This window comes from Columba livia, chromosome 23, assembly GCF_036013475.1.
Source record: "Columba livia isolate bColLiv1 breed racing homer chromosome 23, bColLiv1.pat.W.v2, whole genome shotgun sequence".
Classification (NCBI taxonomy): domain Eukaryota; kingdom Metazoa; phylum Chordata; class Aves; order Columbiformes; family Columbidae; genus Columba; species Columba livia.
Window position 1 is genome coordinate 1,498,677 of NC_088624.1, and position 24,709 is coordinate 1,523,385.

Genomic DNA, 24,709 nt, shown 5'->3' on the forward strand with positions numbered 1-24,709 from the left:
CCGGCTCTGCCCCGCTGCCAGGACCGCAGCCCGGTGGGTGCGGGTGTGGGCACGCAGGGAGGCCGTGCTGCCCGGGGGCAGGCGGGGGGTGTGGGGCCGCTCCGGCGCTGGGAGCCCCAACCGGGCCTGCAGCCAGGCGGGCGGCGCAGAGCGTGACGGCGGCGTGGCCGCGGCCCTTTGCTCCGGCCCGACGTCAGCGCCGCTTGGCCCGCGGCCCCGGCCCGGGGGTTCACGGCCGGGGGGCGGGAGTGGGAATGGGCGGAACTACGACTCCCACAAGGCCGCGCGGCCGCACCCCACTATGGACAACCAATGAGAGCGCGGCCTCCGCTCAGGCAAGGTACACGTGACGGTGACCGCAGCCAATGGGAGGCGGCGGCGCCCGTAGGCCGATGGGCTGGGGAGGCCCCGCCGCGCCGCAGCGAACAAAAGGCGGCGGCGCCGGGCAGGGTGCGGGGCAGCGCGGTCGAGCGGGCGTCCGGGTGAGTGTGGCGGGTGGTTGGGCTGCGGCGGGACCCGTTAGCTCGCTCTGGAGGGCGGTTGCGGGGCCTCGCGGGGCGCTGCTCCTGCCGGGGGTCCCGCGGGCCGGGTGGGAACGGAGCGGGGACACGCTTTCGGCGGGTAGCGCCTCTCCCGCCCCGGGGGACGCTTCCGCGCCCTCGCTGGAGCCTGTGGGAAGGCTCGGTGGGCCCAGCCGGTCTGCGGGAAGCGCTGGGGTTTTGCTCCAGTAGCAGCAGGGAGCGGAGAACCGAGCGTCCCGGTGCGGGACGGAGCCGGAGCCCCGAGCTCCCCCCGGGCTCCGCCGGCCCTGACCTTGCGGCCCCCCCGCTGAAAACACTCGTGTTCGGGGCGGTCTCGGCGGAACGGGACGTTCCTGAGGGCTGGTCTGTTTGCGATGGGCACAGCACAAATCTTGAAGGAGGGGCTGGGAGAAAGGGCGCCTGTCTGTGCCACAGCGGACCCGGTGTTGGCGTTTTCCTTCCCTTCATCCCTCATGCAGGATCCTTGGCCAGGACGAACGTCTCTCTGTGGCGGCTGTGGAGGCGGCAGCCCCTGTTCGGGGATCTCTGTGTATCAGCAGGAGGCTGAATAACAGCCTGTGTCCCTTTCAGGGAAGGGATGTGACAGTTCCAGGAGCTGTGAAATGGCTGTTTTCCAGCTCTTTTATATGCTACCTGCAAACACCTGCTGTTTATCTTGCTCCTTCTGTACACCCTGCTCTTTTCTCTCTGTTAAACTGCGTTTGTTGCCTGCAATAGTGTCTAAAGACTGAAAACTCAAGTGCATCCTGAGTATATTGCTTTGTAGATACCTGTATTTGCTTTGTTTCCTTGATTGGGTTTGGAGCACGGAATATCGGCTCTGCTTTCTAATGTTGTTATTTAAGCCCTGTAGAGTTTTCCACGTGTGAGATTCTGTATGAACACGCAGGGCTCTTCCTACCGTTAGCAGCTCCGCTCAAAGTGGGACCCAACACAAAGCACAGCCAGAGCTGGGAATCCTGCGGACCAGAGTACACACTGCTGCTCTTTGCTTTGCACATGATGTAGAGAAGGATTTAAGGAATAAACTTGTCAAAAGACCTTCCCCAAAGCCGCAGAATAAGACGGTGTTTAAAGACGGGGTTCTAAATACCCCACTTGTGGCACTAGATGCTCACCAGGGGGTTCAGAGCCAGCCCGCTGCTCTTGGGTTGACATCCACTCCCTGTCCTGGTTGCTGTTTTGTTCTCAAAGGTTCATCTGCAGGGAACCTTCTCCAGAGCTGAGTGCTTGATGTGCTCGCTGCCTCGGTGATTGCACCTGCTCGCATCGTACCGCAACGGTGCCAGGTTTCCTAACACGCAACGTTGAGGTGCGTGGACCCGTGAAGCTGGCGGACTCCCCAGGGCCTCTTCTCCAGCCCTCTCTGCTCTGAGAAACACGCCCGTTTGCCAGCTGGATGCTGATGTAGCTTTTCACGCTGCTGGGGGCTGAAAATACTGGCTGGTCTTGAACCGTGTTAATAAATCACCTGGGATGGAGGGGGGAGGCGGCTTTACAGTGTGGTTTTGTTGACATAACTCTTGAGAGAGAGGGCATGAAACATTCACCGGAGAGGGAGTCTTTCTCCCAGCAAAAGCATCACTCTGGTCTGACCGGATTGGAGAATGGTCCTGATCTGAATCGAGGAGAACTCTGTGTGTGAGCGCTGTGTCCCGTGCGAACACAAACGGGTGAAGATCGTAGTTATACGCTGATTTTCTGTATTGCATATTCCCCTCGGCTAGTCGCCAGTGTATTGGGGCAGATGGATAAGCCGTGTCACAGCAAACACGACGTTTAGCTCTTCAATCCTTGTCTTTTTTTTTGATTTCTTTTATTTTTTAGATTTGGTGTGTGATGTTTTGAGGGAATCGGTGCTTCCGAGCCCTTGAAAATGTCACCTAGTCCATTTCTCTTACTTGCTCTGGACTTGCTAGTGGAGGCTGGAAACCTGCACTTCTTAAATCACTGGCTATGGACGATGATACAAAGGTCTCTGTGTTGTAGGAAAGCTTTTTTAATCATTCATGGAAATCAGTAATAAGTCCAGAAATAAGTTATTTTTACTCCGGTAGCCCACTTGTCAAACCAGAGCTGGGTGTGTGGCATCTGTTCACCAGAGCTCTTTGCTCCTGCTGGAGGAGGAAAGGCCAGCACGGTTCAGGACACAAGAACGGTCCTTGTAACTCAGGCTGAACCCAGAACTGACCCGGCTTTGAGCTTGAGTCTGGGGTAGCTGACCTCCTGAGGCCCCTTCTAACCCAAACTGCTTTGTGATTGTGTGATCTGTTGCATTTTAACCGAAAAGTTCCTGGCACGTGCTGTAGAAAATGCTTTAAAGTGGCAGGAGATCGTCCTTCGCTCGGCAGGTTTGGCCACGAAGCAGCTGTGTGTCCGTCGTGGTCCTTCAAGAGAAGGCAAAGCAGCCTAGAATAACCAGATCTGCAGGGTTGTGATGGCGCAGGTACAGTACAGAACGACCAGCAAAACGTCCCGGGCAGCCGGAGAGGGATTATAGGTTTAAAAACTATTAATTCTATCTGCCCCTCTCCTAAATCTTGTGCGGCAGAGAACGCGCACTGAGAGCAGGCTGGAAAAGGCGTTTTGTGCTGCTGACAGGACTCTTTGTGTGTGGTGGCTGCAAGATCTGGGGCCTAAAGTCATAAGAAAATAGTATTATTTTGGTTTTACCTAATGAATCACGAACAGAGCAGTGTCTGGGAGGGACTCGGTACAGAAGAACGTTATCGTATAGCTTGTATTTGGTACAGAGAAAGGCATGATTTTATTTTCCCTGCACCCCCCCTGTTTTTCATCAGAGATGCATCCATTACTCACATCAGCGTTGGCTGGAACTGCAGGTGCTAAGAATGACTGAAAATCTGATTATCTGTGGCAGATGAGAGTCCAAAACTGCAAAGCTCCTGCTCCTCGAGTTCTGTGCTGACCTGCAGTCCGTGCTGCTGCTCGGTGTTGCAGAACAGATGGAAATGGTTAATGGAGCCCGCTCTGGTTATGTCTCCCTGGTTGATAAGGGACCTGCACGAGCACATACACTGAAGAATTGCTGATGCCTTATGGATTTTTTTTCCCCTGCTGATCTTCTAGCTTAACAATTCAGCAGACTGAAGCAATTGTGTTGTGCTGTCCATCCCGTGAGAAAGGCAGGGCTGGAGCTGCGGAAAAACTAAGCGAGGGGCATGATTAAAGACTTGCTAATGATTAGGAAACGTCTGGATGAACTATGGGCAGAGGAGGGTAACGCCGCCTCACGCCTGCTGGGCTGTTGCCATGGCACAAGGATTTTGTCATTTTTAATCTACTGCTACTGTAATGATCCTCTAGGTTTTTCTCTCTTTACCCCAGTAGTGTTATTGCAAAAATGAGGTGGTGAAATCGGGTGAGAAACGAGGGGAGCAGCAGAATGTAGTGGCGTAAAGACGGCCCATAACGTTTGAGATGAGCAGCTTCCCAGTGCTGCGACCTGTGGGGACGTCCCTCAGGTTTAAGCAATTCCAACCATGTCACTGTTGCTCCCGCTGACTTTTTGTTTTAGACTCTTTTTAATGCGACCTGAGCGATGTCCTGCGTCCAGTTTCTTGCAGTTGCAGATGACTGCATCTTGGTCGTGGCCTTAAGTAGCATCGGCTTGATTGTTTTCATTTGTAAATGCAGACTGAAGGTCTGCAATGTTGTTCAGGGGCTGTGTCACCCTGGAGAAATGGAAAATACTCAGGGTTTTTTTAAGATTAAGAAATATTTGCTGTTTTCTTTCATCCATCTGCTTCTACTGCACTGAAACGTGATGCTTTTTCTCTAGGACTGGCCCTGAGCATATTGTAGAGGAGGCAGATGATGGATTTCTAAGGGTTTGGAAAGCAAGGGTATTCCAGCTCCCTCCCAGGCAAAATGAATAGCTGCAGGTAACTCGGGAGCAGGATGTGCTCTCAGAAATAGCACCGCTTTAAAGCAACAATCGTAATGGGAAGTTTTCAACGCTACAACACAGGTGACTTACTGTATGTAGCGTGTGTGCGGCTGTGAGGACGAGGCAGCAGCGCCTGTTGGCGGGTGCTCAACGTGGCCGTGTGTGCCTGCAGAATGAGGTGTGGTGGGGCTCTTTTCCTGATGTTCTTTCCTCTTACAGCTCTGCCAACTACTAGCCCAGCGTACAGTCTTCGTAGCTACCCGGTGGCTGACTGATGATATGATAAAGCTCTGAGCTTTTGGTCAGAGAAGCTGGCGGATTCTTTCTGACAATGCTTTTATCTGGTGCACGGACAGTGCGTCACAATTGAGAAGAAAGCTGACTCGGAGTGATAGCGTGAAGCTGATCCACAAGCAGCAGGGGATAGATGCAAACCACTTCTGCAAACCGGTTCTGCAAACCCACTTGAGATTCTTAGTCTGATGCAGCAAACTCTGGTTTCTAGTGGTTAAACTTTCCTGTCTCTTGCAGCTTCTTTGCTAATAAAGATTAAGCAGTCAAAGCAACTCTGTTAATCTTTGAGTTTTTAATGCAGATTACAACACAGTTTACGCTCCTGCCGTTTTGTGGCAGACTAAGTTGGAAGCTGCACTGAAATCACGTTGGGGTTTTACATAACAATTCGCTGGGTTTTAACATCTCCTGCCCTTTCTGTAGCTTCTCCTGTTCTGTTAACACTCGAATTGCATTTGAAAAGCTGTTGCCAGCAAATTTGACTGTCTGCTCTTAAGCCTCACTAACAGCTTTAATAACTTGGTCCAAGCTGTCTCATTCTAGCGGCTACAGAGAATGCACCTTGCCTCCTACTACTTTTTTTCTGCAGAAGAAGTATTTAATATGTTTAGGAGGGAGGGACAGAGGATGATACCAAACCTCCTCCTTCCTGCTCTAGGGAAAAAGGTCTTTATTTCTAATGATGACTAATTATTCCCTGGAATATTCTGTGCTTGCTTAGAGGATGAACAACCCAGTTGATTACTAGTGGTTATTACCCAGAAGGCAACAAGAGAAGTAACTGGAATTTAAAACTGTTTCCCTCTGTGGGTCTTAAGTGGGGCATCTACTTTGTGTCGGCATGTGCAGTTAGTCCTACTGAGCCATTCAAATACTTCACTGTCCAGATACTTGGATGGAATCTGAGCTCTTTGTGTTGATGCCTTTCTGCTGTGCGTTTCTCCCAGAAACCATCCTACGCAAGCTTTTGTGTTCCGTGCCACGCTGGCTGTGCCTGGGGAGCAGGGATGTGACCTCCGGTCACTCGGGATGCGGCACGAGCTCCTGCTCGAGCTTCCCTGCCAGCGCTCTGACCCCTCGGAGACATCAAAACCACTCGGTGACTTCTGGCTGATCACAGGACTCGGTTCTGATGGCTGACACGTGCAGACAGGTTCACTGGGATGAAGTATTTTAAATAAATGTTTACTGCAGCTACGACATTTCTTACCTTAATTTCTTTGTTTCGAGCATCTTGTTCTGTAGGATGTGAACCTGCTTCCAAGACATATAGATTCTGAAACAAACAAACAAAATTATGTAAATGCGTTCTGGTCTTGATAATACTGGCAATGCTGGTTTTCTTTTAGCAAAAGGTGCGGGGGGTTGCTCATTTGTGTGCAGCCAAGCTCACCCGAGGTGTGGGAAGCCATCAGAAAACAGGTGGGAGGAAGGGTGAGTTTCTCCTGTTGCTTTGCCACTCCCTGCTGCTGACCTAGAAGAAATTGGTAGATTCTATGTTACGTAGATCCCACAACAAACCTGTGTGTTTTATAACCGTATTTATAGTGCAGAGATGCAGCCCCAGCTCCGTGTTTGCTTTGGTTTTGCACTGAGTTAAGTGATTGGGAGTTTTCTGGGGGAACTGGGCTCTGTTTCTGATCACCTTCTTTTTGTGTTCCTATTCAGACTAGGCAGCCATGTCAGCCAAAGCCATCTCCGAGCAGACGGGGAAGGAATTCTTGTATAAGTACATCTGCACGTCCTCCGCCATCCAGAACCGCTTCAAGTATGCGCGAGTCACCCCGGACACTGACTGGGCACGGCTCACCCAGGACCACCCTTGGCTGCTGAGCGAGGTAAGGACAGCGCTTTGCCTTCTCTTCTCGCCGTGCTGCTCCCGCCGTGCTGCGGAACTGCGCTCCAGCTCGCTCCCGAAGGCCTGGTTGGTGCTGCTGCTCCGCGACATTTGCGTGCAACACCGATGAAGAAACAAGGCCGTAGTTTCACCTTCTGGGCAGCCTGATTATAAAATCCTGTGAAATACAGGAGCAGAGAAATCTGCAGACAAGAAACCTCTAAAGAAACCTCTAATAACGCCAAAGTAAACGAGGCTAATTCAGCAAGAGCCTCTTGAAATGTCAGTCCCTGTTCTCAAACCCTTCCTTTCTGAAGTCATGGAGCGCTTTCTCCACAGCTGCCTTTAACCTTCTGTTAAACCTCTTGTTCAGGTTTCCTCCACCCAAGCAAAATGTCAGGGAACACTTCAAGATCTTTTATATCACACTGTGTTTCATAGCCACGCACTTTCTGTAGAGCACACATACCCAGAGCTCTTTTCATTAGTTGTCCAACCTGGCCCCTTTCCAGTGGTTAATTACATTAAGTCATTGGTTGGTAGAACATGAATGTTCATGGTCATTTCTGGACTTGACTGATAGCCCTGCAGTAAGTAATTAAATGTTCTGTAGTCGAGTGCCTGAGTGAATTGCTGGAAGATAGCGGCAGCGCTTCTAAAAAGCCTTGCAGAGAGGCAGAAGGGGGCGAGGATGCTGTCTGTCCCTAAGGCGGAGCTCTGTAGCGCTAGAAGGGGCTGCAGGGTCCAAGAGACTGAAGAAATCCTGCGGGGACTCGTGCTGTCCAGAATGTCCTGAAGTTTTTGTTTTGCCGTGTACGGAGAATCACTTGATCCAAATCGCTTTCTGATGCTTCCTTCTTTTAATCCCTCTCATACGATGTTGTAGCGTTTAGTGGTGAAGCCAGATCAGCTAATCAAGCGACGTGGGAAGCTTGGGCTGGTTGGAATTAACCTCACTCTGGACCAGGTGAAGGTTTGGCTCAAACAACGTCTGGGCCGAGAAACCACGGTGAGTGCCGCCCTAGCAACAAGAAAATGACATTTTTGTTGTCTTTTCTCTCTACTTACATGACAGGAGCTGGTGCAGAGGTATTTCTCTTGCTTACGGTGGTTTAAAATGCACATTACGCTGATGCCAAAGCAAGTGAGAAGCTGTCCCATGTGTGAACTTCCTGCTGGTCCATGAGCACTGATAAATGGCACAGCCCGGTGCTCCCTGTTACCGTCGCTGGGTCGGGTCTGTGTGGTGGGAGCTCGGCAGGAACTGGTACCATGTTGAAAATCCCTTCCACAGCTGGTAGCTCAGATGCTGTGTGTTGCTGGCACAGCTGCTTCACTGTGAAACCCCAGGCAGATTTAACAAGACAAGTATAAAAGCTGTCATAAAATTGTCCTCTTATTGTAGCCAGCCAGTGTGTTTTGGCTGATGACTGAGTGTTACTTCAAGTCCTTATTTTAACTCAGTGCTGGCTTGTAATATTTCTTCTCCTGGGAATGGCGCTGCAATGCTAATGATAACGAAACGCCTGCCACCCCAGCTGCTGTGTTTTGGGAGCTGATAAAGTTCCGCTGCCTTGGTCCTGTTGAGACTGATTTGCTGCTGGCTCCAGCACCACGTCGTGCCAGGGAGGAGCAGCAGGGACCTGCATCTCATGTGCCTGCCCGTCAAAGCCAGGGATGCTGAAATCGCTCCTCTAGCACAATACAAAGCAGGACTGTGCCAAGGACTTGGGGCCAATGATGTCTGCTCATAAATGTGGATATTGGACAAGCATTTATTGGTGTTTGTCTTGTTTTCTGCCTGCAGATCGCTAATGCTAAGGGCATCCTAAAGAATTTTCTGATTGAACCCTTCGTCCCTCACAAACAGGTTAGTAGAACAAATAAAGCATTAAAAAGTGCTTTTAAATCTCTTGCATGTGGCTTGGATGGATTGATACAGTGGAGAAAGCAGAAGTGTGACCTGCTAGTGTTTGTTCCTGGGTCTCTGCAGGAGGAAGAATTCTATGTGTGCGTATATGCTGCTCGGGAGGGAGATTACGTGCTGTTCCACCATGAAGGGGGTGTGGATGTGGGAGACGTTGATGCCAAAGCTCAGAAGCTGCTTGTGGCGGTGGATGAGAAGCTCAGTGAATCGGATGTAAAGAAACATCTCCTGCAGCATGCACCAGCAAACAAAAAGGAGTAAGTAGAGATGCCCAGTGCTGAGTACAGCCGGACAGACAGAAGCCGCTCTCCTTTATTTCAGTGCAGCATCCCTTTGCTCCGGTCCACCCCAAAGCTTGCACTCCTGCCCTTCTTGCTGCTCTCAAGAATATGCTGTGCATCCTAAATCCAAGTCCTTTGACCTTCTCCAAACCTCTTGTAAAACTCAAAATAAGTGTTCATAGTGTTTTGAGCCTCCACTTGACAGGAGCACTGACTCAGTCTGCTGACGTCTCGACCTCTGAGATGTTGGAGACGTACTGAATTTTGATCCTCTGTGCCAGCATAGAAGAGTTTTGGTTGTTTTTATTTAGTAGAGACGGTGATAAGATGTGACTCCGATTGCTAATTCAGAGAACTGTAGTCTCAGAAGGAATTCTCTTGCTATTCCTATGCTTGCTGCCAGCTTGTCTCCAGATCTCAAAGCTGCTCTAGATCTCAAAGCTGCTCCTGCATCTCCTTTAATTAGATGCTTGTAGCTAGTTATCTTAATATGAGTCATGATCTCTCCAAACATAACGTAATCACTGCTGGCATTGTTTGGCACTGAGGGGCTGAAGGCGCCTGTCACTAATATAATTGACTGTAGTCTCTTTCCCCATCCTAGCTAACGAACCTTAGTTCTCACAAAGATGTGTATCTGACGTCTATTTCTGCCTCTCAGTGAGACTGAACAGCCCAAGTGTCTGTATGACAGTTGTGAGCAACTGTGCTCTCAGCAGAGTTTGGTGGAGTGTAATTAAGATGAGTCATCAAGGTCTCCTTTCCTTGAGTCATCAGCTTAAGCTTCTTCCAGAGAAGATGAATGAGAAGGAAAGAACTTGATACCGAGGAGATTTGCAGATCGCTGCTAATATAAATGAAGCAGAGCAGGCTGTGCTTTATATTTGGCTGCTCTAACGAACTTGTGTTGAATTTTTTTCCAGCGTCTTGGCGAGCTTCATCTGTGGCCTGTTCAACCTTTATGAAGATCTATATTTCACATACCTTGAGATCAATCCATTAGGTAACAGATATTTTTGGGAGCAGGACTTTCTGTTCTAGAATACTGAAACGTGTACTTTATCCTTCTCTGATTTATGTGATTCACAACAATATTAAGTGGCATATGCAAAAAAAAAGGTCCAAAAGTGGGTATGATGTGTCCTGGAGCCATTAGTTGAATGAATCCAAAGTGAAGGCTGCTGGCAGCTGTTCTGTTATCGAATTTCTTGGTGGAAATGAGAAAATCTCATTGAATGGGATGTTAAGTCAGGACTAAAGAACATAAAATTGCTCTGTTGGACCAGAACAAAACAAGGACCTGAGCCAGGGCCTGGAGCCATGGTCACTACTTAGTTCTTAAGAGAACTCGCTGGGTTTGGTACATACAATTAAATGACTGATGTGGAAGAAGGGGGACAAAGGTGACCTCGCTTTTGTAATGAGCTCTGCACGGAATCAAATTTGGAGTGAATCTGTAATGCACGTCTCTGTGTACAACCAAGATAATTCTGATGTGTTTTCTTTTTTTCCCAAATGCAGTGGTGACTAATGACGGCGTCTACATCCTCGATTTGGCCGCGAAGATCGATGCCACTGCTGACTATATCTGTAAAGTGAAGTGGGGGGACGTGGAGTTCCCCCCTCCCTTTGGCAGGGAAGCTTATCCCGAGGCAAGTACCAGCCCACCCTGGCCCCAATCCCTCCGCTGTGGGCTACAAGATTAATTCCTCGTTGCTTGGACGTCCATGGCATTGAGGTTTTCCTCTCTTGTGGGTGGTGTTGCTGTGTTTCAGGTACTCCGGCACTGAGCTGTGCAAACCCGTGTACAGGCTGCTGTAGCACTAGGACTTCAAACAGCCTCTGAACTGCAGTTGCTTTTAGCATCCCTGCTTAAATGTTGGTTCAGTTCTTTAATTCAGAATTGACTTTTGAAATGGAGGCTTATATTTAACTTCATCCAGCGATGTGCCAGAGCTCTGTACTCGCGGTGCCTCCCTGACGGGGTTTGTCCGCACCATTTCTTGTTGGAGCGCTGGTTTCTGACAGTGTCGCGACAGCCGATGCTCCCGCCGCGTTTCAGTCACGGTGTCTGAGAGCAGAGCAGCAGTTGTGTGCAAAATCTGCACGCGGGGATGAATCCAGAGCACGTTAACGTCTCTCAAACTTCAAAGTAAAAAGTTAAGGTGTTAAGATACCTGTTTTCCTGAAAAGAGGCCCGCAGGCAAACTTCTTGTTTTTACGTTAGAAATGTCCATTCCTTCTCAAAATTCCCTGCTGGTTGCACAAATGCTGCTTCATCCCAAGCCCCCCAGCAGCTTCAAAAACTGTTGGAAGAAGAGCTCTCCTTAATTGCTCTGTGACTTATTTCAGGTGACCGACTGTCCTGCTGTCCCCAAAGGGATTTCTGCCCTGACTTTTTCATTTTAATAATTAGAATTACGCTTTTATCGTGGCAGGTTTTTGTAACACAGCCAGGAAGTCCATTTAGCCGTTTCTCTCAATGTAGCTTGCTGGATGCCAACACTTAACACAATTTGCTCTTAAAACAATTAGTTTGTTTTTTGTCCCTCTGAATCATCCCCCTGCAATCACCATGAAGGTTATTATGGTGGTGTCTTTGCTGGGAATCTTAATGAACTGCCAGTGAAGTGCTTCACAACAGGCGAGCACGACTGCGCTACAGGACCAGCACGTTGAGCCCAGTTCCAGCACTCTCAGTGGTGATATTGTTGGCGGCAGCACAGCCAGAGTGCGCAGCAATGGCTGGGGGGGGTTTATATTCCCTCTGGTCTCAGCCTGCAGACAAGGTCAGAAGGAAGATATTTCTTAGTTCAGATTCTGTGACTGTCGTATGCGGAACCGTGAAACCTGGGAGCTTCCTGGGCTGGGCGGTGGAGCAAAACACGGCTGTTCATGGAGAGGCTGGTGTAGTTCAGCTGAGTGAGAAATAACCAACAGTTGGCTGCGTTTCCACAGGGTTTCATGTGCAAACAGGAGAAATCTGCTTTTGAATCTGTGCTCTACACATTAAGCAATATCAAAGTTATTTATAGCGATCACTTGTGGCTTCACCTGGGACAAGCAAGAGACAAGCCAGCAGGCCTTAAAAAGACAAAATGTTCTTTGGAGGATATAATGTGGTTCTTTTCCAATAAAGAATCAAAATTTGAGCGTATGCTCAGGTTGATCCCCTTTGAATTTGTTACAGGAAGAGTGGCGCAAGCTGTCTCTATGCAATTTCAGTGTTCTGTCGTGGAGAACACCTTACACCAGTCGGTCCTGAGCCTGAGAGATGAAGCAGCGTCTCTGTCCCTTACGAAACTGGTGTTTGTAGTTGTGCTTTCCCTTCAGCTGGAGTCGAGATTTGGGGGCTCTGAGTGTTCAAACAGGCCCGGCACTATGAACGCTCTGCTTTGGAAAAGGAGGATGCGGAAGGAAGCTGAATCTGTGTGCTGCTCTGTGTGCAGGAAGCCTACATCGCTGACCTGGATGCCAAGAGCGGAGCCAGCTTGAAGCTCACGATTCTCAACCCCAAAGGCAGGATCTGGACCATGGTGGCCGGCGGCGGTGCCTCTGTGGTTTACAGGTAACGGGAATGAGGTTTCCAGAAACGGGGGTGGATTTACAGAGCTGGAGGAAGATAATCGGTGCGGCCTCTGGAAAGGAGACTCTCCTAAAGTGATCTTTCCCACACCGGGACTGCTTGGGACCTCTTTGGAATGAAGATGCTGTGCAGAGTTGTTACCAGTTTGTGGAACATAGTGTCCCTTAGGGGTGATAACGTAATTCTGGGAGGTTGAGATGTGGTTTCCTTTTGACTTGGAAAGAAACAAGCTGGCTGAAGGCTGTTTGTGGTAATACTGTTGCTGTGGTAGCCACAGAGTTCCCATCATATCTCAGAAGCAGAACAAGATTAATCATGACTGGCACCAAGAGGGGAACAGCTTTGTTTTCAGCAGACAGCACCATTTTTGTTGCAAGTTCCACTTTCCCAAGAATTCGGAATGCTTTATTAAGACCTTTACAGTGACTCAAATTATAACTGCTCTCTTAAATAAGTTGTTTTTTTTTCTTTACAGTGACACCATTTGTGACCTGGGGGGTGTGAATGAACTGGCGAACTATGGGGAATACTCAGGAGCCCCAAGTGAGCAGCAGACCTATGACTACGCTAAGACTATTCTCTCCCTCATGACACGAGAGAAGCATCCTGAAGGTAAGAGCTGCTGCGGTTTCAAAGCTGTGGGCTGCATGTGGGGAAAAAACCTGAATAAATCCAGCTATTGCTATGCTGAGACCTCCCCAGCAGGGCTGTTATTGTACCGCTGCCTCGCAAGTGAAACAGGGATGGATTTCTGTCAGCTCTCTCTTCAGAGAGAGGAGCAAGTGTGGCTCGAGATATTCTTGCTCGATACAGTGGTCTTATCTTCCAGGCTTTGCTAAACACAACTTACTGCCAACTGCTGGCTGCTCTGAACGGCAGCGTTGTTTCACTTTGTCCTAAACTGCTTCATGATCTTACACATTCTTTGATGTTTCTTCTCCCAGGTAAAATCCTGATCATTGGAGGCAGCATCGCTAACTTCACCAATGTAGCTGCCACTTTTAAAGTAAGTGACGATTCAGAATTATCAGCAAATGCCCACAGTCATCACAACCCCAGACCATTCTCCCCAGTTCGGAGTTGTGCTGGGCTGACAGTTCATCTCTGCCAGGAGTTGTGGAGATGATGGGACAGGGCAAAAATATCAGGCAGCCCAGCTCACCTGTCCTGTTTGTTTTAGGGCATTGTGCGAGCGATTAAGGATTACCAAAGCCCCCTGAAGGAGCACGAGGTGAGGATCTTTGTGCGAAGAGGAGGCCCGAACTACCAGGAAGGTTTACGTGTCATGGGAGAAGTTGGTAAGGACCTTCCATAAGTTTTGGTTTTGCATCTTGTTTTTTTCCACCTTCTTTCTCCTGAGCCTTCTCAAGCTGAAGTGCTTCATTTTCGCGCAAAGCTCCTCTTTTTCTCCCCAAAAGGCTGAATGTTCTTGTATGCACATGCAGGGAAGACCACTGGGATCCCCATCCATGTCTTTGGCACGGAGACGCACATGACGGCGATCGTGGGCATGGCGCTCGGCCACCGGCCCATCCCCAACCAGCCGCCGGCCGCGGCTCACACCGCCAACTTCCTCCTCAACGCCAGCGGCAGCCCCTCGGTGGGCCCCTTCCCCTTCCCCTTCCCCTTCCCCTTCCCCTTCCCCTTCCCCTTCCCCTTCCCCTTCCCCTTCCCCTTCCCCTTCCCCTTCCCCTTCCCCTTCCCCTTCCCCTTCCCCTTCCCCTTCCCCTTCCCCTTCCCCTTCCCCTTCCCCTTCCCCTTCCCCTTCCCCTTCCCCTTCCCCTTCCCCTTCCCCTTCCCCTTCCCCTTCCCCTTCCCCTTCCCCTTCCCCTTCCCCTTCCCCTTCCCCTTCCCCTTCCCCTGGCTCCAGGCCTCACCTGCCGCGCTGGCCCGTTCTGACTTGGCCTCTGACTCTTTCAGACTCCAGCGCCGAGCAGAACAGCCTCCTTCTCCGAGTCCAAATCGGATGATATTGCTCCAGCCAAGAAGGCAAAACCGACAGCACCTCTTGGTAAGTCCAGCGTTGGAAATGACTGCTGGCGCTTCCGCTTCAAAAGCCAGAATGCGGACTAGACCAGTGCTTTTTCTGGATATCAAGGGAAGCGATTTTGTGGTACCCATCCATCTTTTTGAATTGCATACAAGCCAATAGCACAAAAAGTGACAAAATTCTCTGACTCACCTTGAGTACTTTTAGTTGCCTTGATCTGGGTTGTTCCTGTGAAGGCAACAGCTCGAAGCTTTGAAGGCAGCTCTTTGGTTGTATTTATTGGAAGCTTCACTGGGTAAGAGCTGTGTGGGGATGAAACAACAGCATAATTGGGCAGGTACAGAATGTGACAACGTCCTGGTCCTTCTCCCTTGGATGTGAGGAGATAGTGGCCTCGTTTACAACAGTATGACATGATGACAGCAAAATTCAGATCAGTGAAATGCACCACAAAACCCACTACTGCTCTCTTAATCATTGCGTGCAGAATTCTGCATGAGAAACGCTTCAAAAGTACATTGCAAATCCGAGCTGTGCAACGAACTGTCAGCTGAGCCCGAAATGTGTTTGTGCTGGGATAAGCAAAAGGTTTTTAGACGGCAAAATGCCAAAGGTTACTTCCAGCTATTTGGAGGGGAAGAACAGGGGAGGGTGTCCCTGTCCCCTTGTTGTTTGACAAAAGCAAACCCAAAAGGCCTGAGCGCCGGGGGAGGAGGGAAGCGGCCGTACCCCGCGGCCTTCAGCTTGTTGCATGAGTGATTCTCTCTCCAACAGATTCAGTCCCGGCTCCCAGCCCTGGCTCAGGTAGGCCCCGTGTGACTAGCTGAGTGTTTGCTCTTGCTGGCAGCCGACGTTTTTAGTTCTTGGTTTTGTTGCTGGTTTTTCTCTCCAAAGGTTTGCAGTGTTGTTTGGTCCTTCCTTCCTGCCCAGCATATTTAGCTGTCACCATATGAACTTGACCTGGTGTTTTTCAGATCACATATTCCTTTGCACAAAATAGTTGTTATTTCTGGGGGAAAGAGGGACAGGTCTCAAATTTTTTCTTTCCTTTTCCCCACAGTCATTAGGGAGAAAACCAGATGCAGGCATATTGTGAGAAGCTCTGTTCTCTTTGCTTTCCAAAGAAGGGATCGCTAACCATGCCTGATAACTGGCGTCTTGTTTCAGAGGGAAACGCAATAGTGCAGGTGCCGTGCTCAGGAGCCCTGAAGGGCACAGAAGAGTCACTGCAGGACCCAAATGTTCTTCTTGCATTGTCAGTTCAGCAAACCATTAGAGCTTGTGCTCAGCGGAGTTGCAGGGACTTTAAGCACTCTCTTGAGCTCAGTGCTGGATGAGAATAAACTGCAGAATTAGGGTCAGAGTAGAGATTTCCGAAGGCCAGAAGAACAGTACCCTGGTTAATCCCCAGTGCTGTTTACCTTTTGATTCAAAGCCAAAAAGAAATGAGCTGTAGACTGAGTGGGGATCAGCAGCTGGATCAGCTCTGAGTTCTTAGAGTTTTTAAATGAACTGTGCCTGGAGTCCCAGGGGGGAGCTCAGCGTTTTGCTGTGACAAGTGGTGCGAATATACTTTAAGCAAACAGCCCATCCTCGCTAGCTGGACTATTGCCTTTTCTTTGACTCTGTCCCCCAAAGCCATGTTTTGGGCCATGTATAAACTCTTGGAGCCGTCAGGCTTGTGTTAGATTCTGATCATTAAAAACAACTGAAAACGAAAGCTGAGCATGTAGAGCTCCTTTGCTTTCTCCATCCCCCCGTTTCCTGCTTTTATTTCCTATCATCCTACTGTGGTGTTCTGACAAGCGTAAGAGGCAAACTTGTGGTTCTTGCAGACTGCAGGCCATGTGCAAATAAACAAAGTTCAAAGTTCCCTTCCTCTTCAGCTTTGCAGAATAAAACTACCTGTGAGGAACGTGAATGGCCCGTGTGAGAAGAGGCGGTTTGCACTTCTGGGCTCTGCACTGCCCCTCTGCGATGAAGCACGTGCCCATTGGGTGAAACCCCAAACCTGGCTCTTGTGTTCCGAATCTGAGGGTGCTGCTTCATTGCAGCTTCTTCCTGAGTTTGGACAGTGTGGCCACTGCATCCTGCAGCTCACCGGCTGGGTTCTGTTTGGAGGGAGGGGAATATGCTTGTCTGGGAGATTTTCGGCAGCCGTTTGGCAAAGCTGTAGCTTCCGTCTTGCACAGATGTACACTTTAAATGTGTTTTGGTGTGTTTTCCCCCCGCCACCTCTCTGAGCAGGTAAAGCTACAACCCTGTTCAGCCGTCACACCAAAGCTATCATTTGGGGGATGCAGACGCGGGCTGTGCAAGGAATGCTGGATTTTGATTACGTTTGCTCACGGGATGAACCTTCAGTAGCTGCCATGGTTTATCCATTCACGTAAGTAGCCTGTGCTGACTGCGGTATTTTTGTTTCCCTCAAAGCCTTCTGTGAGCTTCCTCCTCGTCCAGTCTCCGCTGTTCTCTAGCGTAGCTCTGCCCTGGTCTGCATCTCTGCTTTAACACCTTCTCCTGTGCTCCCTCCCACCTTCAGGCTGGCTCTGTAGGCTGCTTCTTGTTCCCCCCAACCATTGATTTTTGGGCTGCTCTGTTGAAACAGCTTAATGTTAGCCACAGAATTTAAGTCCTGCTTAATGCTCTTTCTAAGGGTGTCCAAATTCTGTTCCTTCACTCCGCAAGCGAGGAGGTTGGGCTTTCCTTAACAGACCACTGGCTTAGCAGAGGCAGCAAGGCTAGGTCAGGTTTCTTCCCCTGCAAACATCAGCCAGATTGGAGCAGCTCTGCGAACCGACTAAAGCAGTCTGTCACGTAGCCAAACAACATTTAAAAATAATAAAATCCTCTTTGTGTTGTTCATACTCTTCCCTATAGTGGCAGTTTCGTAGCAGACAGGCGGTGTGCAGATCCTTCAGTGGGACAGGGTTCTCTTGTGGTATTTGCCCTCTTTTCCCTTATCCCACAGCTCATGGGGATGAGAGGGGCTGTTGGGCATTTCAAATTGCCCTCAGGAGAAACCTCCAGAGCACAGAAGCTGTTTTGTTAATGTACCTTATGAGTGTGGGGGGCTCTGCCTGTGGAACAGGGCAGGTAGCGAGGAAAGGAGAGGCTGGCTGGCCTGCCGCTGAGACTGCGAGAGGGGAGCCCATAAAGGCAGGATGTTCATTTGATTTCTGTGGTATTTACAGACACCCAGGATAGCTGATGTCTAATCAGCCTCTGTCCCGCAGAGGCTCTTGACGATTAAGTACCTTGCGCTGTTAGTCTGCGGCTCTGATGATAATCGCAGCTCTGTAATACCCTTCTCAGCATGTGCAAACCTCAGGGGACTAAAACAGAGTGCAGGCGTAGGTGAGTGGCAGCCCCTTGCAGTGTCGCAGTTGTTTAATGAAGAAAAAGCAACGGGGATTAAAAGTTTCAGGCTACCTCTAATTATCTGATTCTGCTTGAGCTTTTAGAGCAAGCCAAGCCGGCAAAACCTGGAATGTTCTGTTAAATATATGGGAACGCAGCAAATATCGCTACACCTCTAATAGCTGAGCAATACAGACTTGGATGAAGTTCCAGTCAAAGCGTCTAGCGTGTAAAAAAGCCAACAGCTGGAGTGGAAGTCTCCTTTGTGCATCTCCCGCCGGGCAGGGCAGGGCGGGCAGGGGCTCGCTGTAGCAGGACTGGAAAGCCCTCCTATTGCTCTCCTGGCTGTTCACTGCAGATCCTGGTTTCCTCTTCCCCCAGACTTGTTCCAGTCCAGTAATGCTGCTTCGCATGCACCTCATTCATGACTCTTTCTGTGCCTCATTCTGTCTTCCAGCTTGGAGTAGAATTGAGGCTCTGGTAACTTCACTGTGGGAGAGCTAATTCATCTTGCTGGATGCCTCTGTCCCCATTAGCCCGTCTCCTTCCATATGCTGCTCTGTTCTATACTCTGAAGAACCTTCTGCTGTTAGTATGGTCCCTCCCCATGTACGCTCACTCGCTAGTGAGTGTCTCCCAGTCAGTTTTGATGTCTGAGATGTGGGGTGTGTAAACCCCTCTGTGTGCATGCACTGTAGCCCTTTGTCTTGCCAGTAGCCCCAAGAGTCAGGGCTCTTTCACCTTCTCCTCCATAGTGGTGACCACAGGCAGAAGTTCTACTGGGGCCACAAAGAAATCCTGATCCCGGTCTACAAGAACATGGCAGATGCCATGAGGAAGCACCCGGAGGTGGATGTCCTCATCAACTTCGCGTCTCTGCGCTCTGCTTATGACAGCACGGTTGAAACCATGAATTACCCACAGGTGAGCGAGGGATCTGGAGGACGCCCAGGAAACAAAGACCCTGTCAGCAGGGCACCAGCGTTGCTTAAACCGCGATGGCATTGAGTCTTCAACTTGGTAGATAAATACCTCAATTCTAACTCTAAGGAGGATACCGGAGTTGCGTAGCAAATTCTAATGACAGACTAAAAATTCATGCAAGAGGAAGCTGGCGTTTTATTGTAGTAGTAGCGTAGGGTATTAACGGTTTGATTTATCTCGATGCAGATCCGCACCATTGCCATTATTGCCGAGGGCATTCCAGAGGCCTTGACCCGCAAGCTGATCAAGACAGCTGATAGAAAAGGAGTCACTATCATCGGGCCTGCAACTGTAAGAACTGGAGATCTTTTTCTCCTCTTGTCCATCTTAATCTTCAGATCGGCCTTCTCTGAAGGATAAAGTATATCCCACAATCCATTTTGTCTTTAGTCGCACCAAATGCACATTAGTTCCTCGTTTTAAAGTCATGTTACTGTCTTTTTTTTGTTTGCATGAAGGCTGTCTAACAGAAACCTTGCTAAGTTTCATGTATGTTTATATCTTTCTCGTTTTCTTGTAGGTTGGTGGGATCAAACCAGGTTGCTTTAAAATAGGCAACACAGGAGGCATGCTGGACAATATTTTAGCATCCAAACTGTACCGTCCTGGCAGCGTGGCTTACGTTTCGAGGTCCGGAGGAATGTCCAACGAGCTCAACAACATCATTTCCCGAACCACCGATGGGGTCTATGAAGGGGTGGCCATTGGAGGAGACAGGTAGGAGCCTCCGTCTTCAAAAGACACATTTTTTAAGTCAGTCAACAAAAGAATCGTTAGTAATTTGGAGGAAGAAGGGCAGGTTGGCTGTTATTTTTTTTCTTCTTTCAGAAAAGTTTGAAATAGATTCAATTTCTACCATTTTCCCCTGTATTCCACCCAGATATCCTGGTTCGACTTTTATGGATCACGTCTTGCGTTATCAGGATACTCCGGGAGTGAAAATGATTGTAGTGCTTGGAGAGGTGAGACCAGTTCATTCCTATCTGAGCAATACCCAAGTGTTTTGTTTTGGGAGCATCAGACCTGTCTGCAAGGATGTTAAATAGCAGCTACTCCTGCTGTTCTTGAATGCCTGAATTCCTATTTCATGCTTCTTTAATGAAAAGAAATAGAGTGTATTCCACAGATAAGCATAGTCCCTCCTACTTAAATAAAAAATATCAAATAAGGAGGATTTGTTCTGAGAATTCAGCTGTCACTCAATGGAAAAGGAGAAGAACAAATCCAAGTTGTGCTTCCACGTGCATCTCGGAGCTGGTTTCGGCAAAAGTGCAAAGTTTTGAATCAGCTCAGCTCTTTCTTTCTGCAGATTGGAGGCACAGAGGAGTACAAGATCTGCAGGGGTGTTAAAGAAGGTCGTATCACCAAGCCAGTGGTGTGCTGGTGTATTGGTACTTGTGCCACTATGTTCACTTCAGAGGTATGTGCAAAAATGGGGGCAAACGCATAAAATAAGTATATATCCATGGCAAGGAGAAAAAAGCCAACTTCTTTTGCTGTGCCTAGACCTTCTGGAATTGCCAGTAGCAACTTAACATGGAGAAGTCAATAAATATAAATGATAAAAGGGTTTTGTGCTTCTGTGGCCTGGCAGTGGAGATTTCCCAGGGATTCTGTGTGCTCGGAAAGGGAGCCCAAATATCCCAGGGAACACCACAGGTTCTAAAAGCCACCTGGAGTGGGAATGGGAAGGATCCATGTGAAGAATGGGGGGGATTTAGGGAGGCAGAAAATTGATGGAAGAGCCTGGAGTGATTCCAGATCAGAAAATGCCCCGTGTATTGCAGTACTGACCGCAGTTGGAACCGAGAGTTCTGTTAGCCCAAAGTGGAGGCAGACGTGCAGTCACTGGTATTCATTCCTCTGTCACCGCTTTCCTAGTCAGGTCTTCGTTCTGTTTTACTCTCTGCAGGCAAACAACTCGTATTCCTCACTGCTGTCTCTTCTCCCGTTTGTAGGTGCAGTTTGGCCACGCAGGAGCTTGTGCCAACCAGGCTTCTGAAACTGCTGTTGCAAAGAATCAAGCCTTGAAAGAAGCTGGTGTGTTTGTTCCACGGAGCTTTGATGAGCTGGGAGAGGTCATTCAGTGAGTCACCCTACCAGGGCACCTTCAGCAGCGGGCAAAAACTGCTCGGGGCACTGCTTCTAGCCTGATAAACGAGTATATTCCTGCTTCAGGAAAGCAACTCCTAATCATTCTGGGGTTTTAAGGTCTAGATTAAGACCACCTCACTTGTAGCTCTTAAAAGGGCTTAAATTAATAAATGGTTTCTCTCCCTAGGTCTGTCTACCAGGACCTTGTGGCCAAAAGAGTGATTGAACCAGCTGAGGAGGTGCCTCCTCCAACTGTGCCGATGGATTACTCCTGGGCAAGGGTGAGCTGTGCTGCTTTACCTGCTTTTTGATTCCTTACAAACCAGACGGGATGTTTGCTGTGATTCTGGATGCTTATGGCAATAAGGGTGTTGCCTTGAGGTTGTATCTCGCACTTTATGTGTGAGCTCGCTGGCCTTGCTGGTTCTAGGCTGTGGAAGCTGCTCTGAGGACAAGTTTAAGGCGTTGTTTGACCACTCTGCTTCCTTTGCTTCTAATGTGGATTGTTTAAAATAGCATCTTTATACTGCAATTTCAGGAGCTGGGTCTGATCCGCAAACCGGCTTCTTTTATGACGAGCATCTGTGATGAGAGGGGTCAGGAACTGATTTACGCTGGGATGCCCATCACCGAGGTCTTCAAAGAAGAGATGGGAATTGGAGGGGTTCTGGGCCTGCTCTGGTTTCAAAGGAGGTGAGGCAGTTTTGTGAAAGCTCCCAGAGTCTTCACCTTGAAGTTTTGCTTATTAATAGACTTTAAAGTGGGAAAGTAACTCCACAATTCCCTTGTGAGTGTGGATTCCTTGGAAATGCCATCACTAAATCCCCTTCTCTGAGAACACAACAGCATTTCTAGCTTTCAGTGACGTGTTTTAGTCTTGGGATGAAGTTTTCCACACATTTGGTAGTGCATTGAGGAAATTTCTCTCTTCTAGGCCTGTTATAATTGTCACCTCAACCCTGGAGAGATTGGGGAGTTCAGAAATATTTGCTAACCAGCCCACAGGGAACCTTCTGAATGGCAGAAGTTTGCTGCCTTCATCTGATGGTGCTTTCACACATACACCCAAAACTAAAGTCACTGTCTGGTATAACACCAAGGGCCTTTTATTCTGTTTTCTTTACAATAAATGACTTTGCTCTCTTCGTTGCTCAGGTTACCAAAGTATGCCTGCCAGTTCATCGAGATGTGTTTGATGGTAACAGCGGATCACGGGCCTGCTGTATCTGGAGCCCACAACACCATTGTCTGTGCAAGAGCTGGGAAGGATCTTGTCTCGAGTCTCACTTCAGGCCTCCTTACTATCGTAAGTACTTAATATCCAGAAGATTTAGCTTTGCAACTCATTACTCTGTCCAGGTTTTATTACTCTAAAGACTTAGAATGGCTGCTGAGCCATGGACAGGTTGTGTCTGTTCACTCACGCTTGAATTCCTGTTGAATTCAATTCTAATAGCTTGATGCTCTAGGTTTGAAACCTAGTCCACTGGAAAGTAGGACTATTTTGTCTCATTTGCGTCTAGAAATATTTTTACAGATGTCAGCATCGTCCCTATATGGTTGCCTAGTGCCTTCCAACACTGACAAGGAAAAACGTGAATAAAACAGACTTTAGATTCCATTTCCCCCCCAGTGTCTCTAGCAGAGATGTGTGTTTGCTACTCATTGACACCTGTGTTGAGTTAGAAACAGATGCTTTATCCCAGGAGCCTGCCTGACTTTAATTTCATGAACGCCACATGGATAGGGCAGGCAGACAGTGAAGATAACAATGTGCTTGTTTTGTGCCTTAACTGGAGTCCTTTGCTGTAATTCCCTTTGGTTTGCACCCAGGGAGACCGGTTTGGTGGAGCACTGGATGCTGCGGCTAAAATGTTCAGCAAAGCCTTCGACAGTGGGATTATCCCCATGGAGTTTGTGAATAAGATGAAGAAAGAAGGAAAACTGATCATGGGCATTGGACACCGAGTCAAATCGGTAAGAAAACTGCATTAGTACAAAGGGAAGAAAATGAGCGACTTTCAGAGGCAGTTATTGACCAAATACTGATGTTTTATGAATCCTAAACCTACAAATAGTAAAGCCTGTGCTAAGTACCTGCAAAAGAGGCAAGAGCAGTGACTGTAATGTGTTCTTAACTTGCAGATAAATAACCCCGACATGAGAGTTCAGATTCTCAAGGACTACGTGAAGCAGCATTTCCCGGCCACCCCACTGCTGGACTATGCACTCGAAGTAGAAAAAATTACAACTTCCAAGGTGAAATGTGCCAGTATTTATCTCCCCTTGAGCACTTCTTACTGGGGGACAAGTGACTGGGGTTAATGGTGTGAACATCATTTGCCACTGTTAACATCTTTATTTTGGGGTGTGTCTTCATTTCCTGCAGAAACCAAATCTTATCCTGAATGTAGACGGCTTTATTGGAGTTGCCTTTGTTGACGTACTCAGGAATTGTGGCTCTTTCACACGGTGAGGATGCAGTGGGCTCCTATAGAATGGATGGGATCCATACTGCCAGCTCTTGTGGGGCCAGGATTTCAAAAGGACACCGGGAAGGAAATGTAGCCTGGACTTGGGGGGAAAGAAGCTTCCACATGAATTCGGTGTTGCTACTGGTATTAGAGATGATTCTTAGGCTAAGATTGATTCTATTGCTGTTTCTTTTGCAGGGAAGAAGCAGATGAATATATTGATATAGGAGCTCTTAATGGCATCTTTGTCCTAGGCAGGAGTATGGGATTCATTGGTAAGTGACCCGTGTTTCTGTCCCTGCCACCCTGAATATGGGACAAACGTGAACCTCTGGGCCTCAGTCTAAAATGACAGTTTTAAGAGTCCAAAAATCCAAGTGGATTCAAGGCAAAGTAAGATTGGGAACACAAATTTTGTAACAATGACTGCTTTTTGGTTTAGGACACTACCTGGATCAGAAGAGACTGAAGCAAGGTCTGTACCGTCACCCGTGGGACGACATATCCTACGTGTTACCAGAGCACATGACCATGTGAGAGCCAATATTGCCTCCGAATGCCACTTCACAAGGAGAGGGAAGCCTTCAGAGGACAGCCACGAATGGGACTTGGATGTATAAAGGCCATTAGTACAGAGACAGGGAGCTGCCTGGTCAAGCTGTGCAAAGCAACGGTTTTATAAGACTAGAAACTTAATAAAAACCAAAACTTGTGATATTCCATATGTTACCTCCTCTATTTAATACTGTCATCATTTTACTTCTTTTCTACTCATTTCATTTTTTTTTCCAGTAAAGATTTTAAGGATGTGAGTGTGGAGTTTTGCTCATAGGTGTGTGCAGTCTTACTGAACTTATGGAACAATCCATTAATCTGTTAACAAGCTCCAACTTTTCCTGAGGAAGGGGAAAGTTGCCATCATTCCCATTTCTGGTTTTGGTTGTTTTTCAGTTTGTTTTCTGTGTTCTCATCTTCAGTCCGATTGTATCCTGAATAGTGGGACCACTGCTGATGTATAACCGATGTTACTCAAACTCTGGTGTAGTAATTTAAAGTGTAAAGTTGTAACATACTGCTGTTAAAACTGTGAAACTACATGTATTCTGGTGTCTGTATTTATGCAAACAGCTTCTCATTTACTAGTAGATTGCTGATATATGGAATGTCACTCTCAAGTTAGCTGCAGATGCAAAAATAATCTTAGTTGTAACTTGTGTCCTACTTGTCTGTGTATTGTAACCTAACTCAAATAAATACTGCACTACTACTTTATTTTTCCACTTCTGGCTTCTAAAAGTTGGTCCTAAACAGCAAAATACCAAACTGTTCCTCTCATGGTGTGTGTTTTAGTTGATTTAAAAGAAGTAGAGGGGGGAAAATCAAACCAATGTACAGGTTTACCATACCATGTCTCAGTGTGGGTCAAAGAG

At 48.3% G+C, this 24,709-nt stretch overlaps 1 protein-coding gene across 7 annotated transcripts in view; it reads left to right on the top strand.

Moving 5' to 3' along the window:
* Positions 1 to 24,551, top strand: part of ACLY (ATP citrate lyase) — a 29,972-nt gene extending 5,421 nt beyond the window's left edge. For 3 of the 7 annotated variants that reach the window (XM_065039180.1, XM_065039179.1, XM_065039178.1), the window contains 27 exons: positions 6,415 to 6,584; positions 7,470 to 7,592; positions 8,391 to 8,453; positions 8,577 to 8,767; positions 9,715 to 9,794; positions 10,313 to 10,443; positions 12,241 to 12,359; positions 12,853 to 12,989; positions 13,322 to 13,383; positions 13,558 to 13,675; positions 13,823 to 13,977; positions 14,298 to 14,388; positions 16,615 to 16,756; positions 18,483 to 18,651; positions 18,898 to 19,002; positions 19,232 to 19,428; positions 19,592 to 19,673; positions 20,021 to 20,131; positions 20,670 to 20,797; positions 20,993 to 21,086; positions 21,344 to 21,498; positions 21,961 to 22,111; positions 22,639 to 22,782; positions 22,951 to 23,064; positions 23,195 to 23,277; positions 23,478 to 23,554; positions 23,722 to 24,551. In XM_065039180.1, coding sequence (XP_064895252.1) covers positions 6,426 to 6,584; positions 7,470 to 7,592; positions 8,391 to 8,453; positions 8,577 to 8,767; positions 9,715 to 9,794; positions 10,313 to 10,443; positions 12,241 to 12,359; positions 12,853 to 12,989; positions 13,322 to 13,383; positions 13,558 to 13,675; positions 13,823 to 13,977; positions 14,298 to 14,388; positions 16,615 to 16,756; positions 18,483 to 18,651; positions 18,898 to 19,002; positions 19,232 to 19,428; positions 19,592 to 19,673; positions 20,021 to 20,131; positions 20,670 to 20,797; positions 20,993 to 21,086; positions 21,344 to 21,498; positions 21,961 to 22,111; positions 22,639 to 22,782; positions 22,951 to 23,064; positions 23,195 to 23,277; positions 23,478 to 23,554; positions 23,722 to 23,816 — 3,276 coding nt within the window. In that variant the 5' untranslated portion in view covers positions 6,415 to 6,425 and the 3' untranslated portion in view covers positions 23,817 to 24,551. Of the gene's footprint in view, positions 1 to 350; positions 483 to 6,414; positions 6,585 to 7,469; positions 7,593 to 8,390; positions 8,454 to 8,576; positions 8,768 to 9,714; positions 9,795 to 10,312; positions 10,448 to 12,240; positions 12,360 to 12,852; positions 12,990 to 13,321; positions 13,384 to 13,557; positions 13,676 to 13,822; positions 13,978 to 14,297; positions 14,389 to 15,141; positions 15,172 to 16,614; positions 16,757 to 18,482; positions 18,652 to 18,897; positions 19,003 to 19,231; positions 19,429 to 19,591; positions 19,674 to 20,020; positions 20,132 to 20,669; positions 20,798 to 20,992; positions 21,087 to 21,343; positions 21,499 to 21,960; positions 22,112 to 22,638; positions 22,783 to 22,950; positions 23,065 to 23,194; positions 23,278 to 23,477; positions 23,555 to 23,721 lie in introns of those variants that run through there. The other 4 variants (XM_065039174.1, XM_065039175.1, XM_065039176.1 and 1 more) reach the window with 4 other exon arrangements.
* The last annotated feature ends 158 nt before the right edge of the window (positions 24,552 to 24,709 follow it).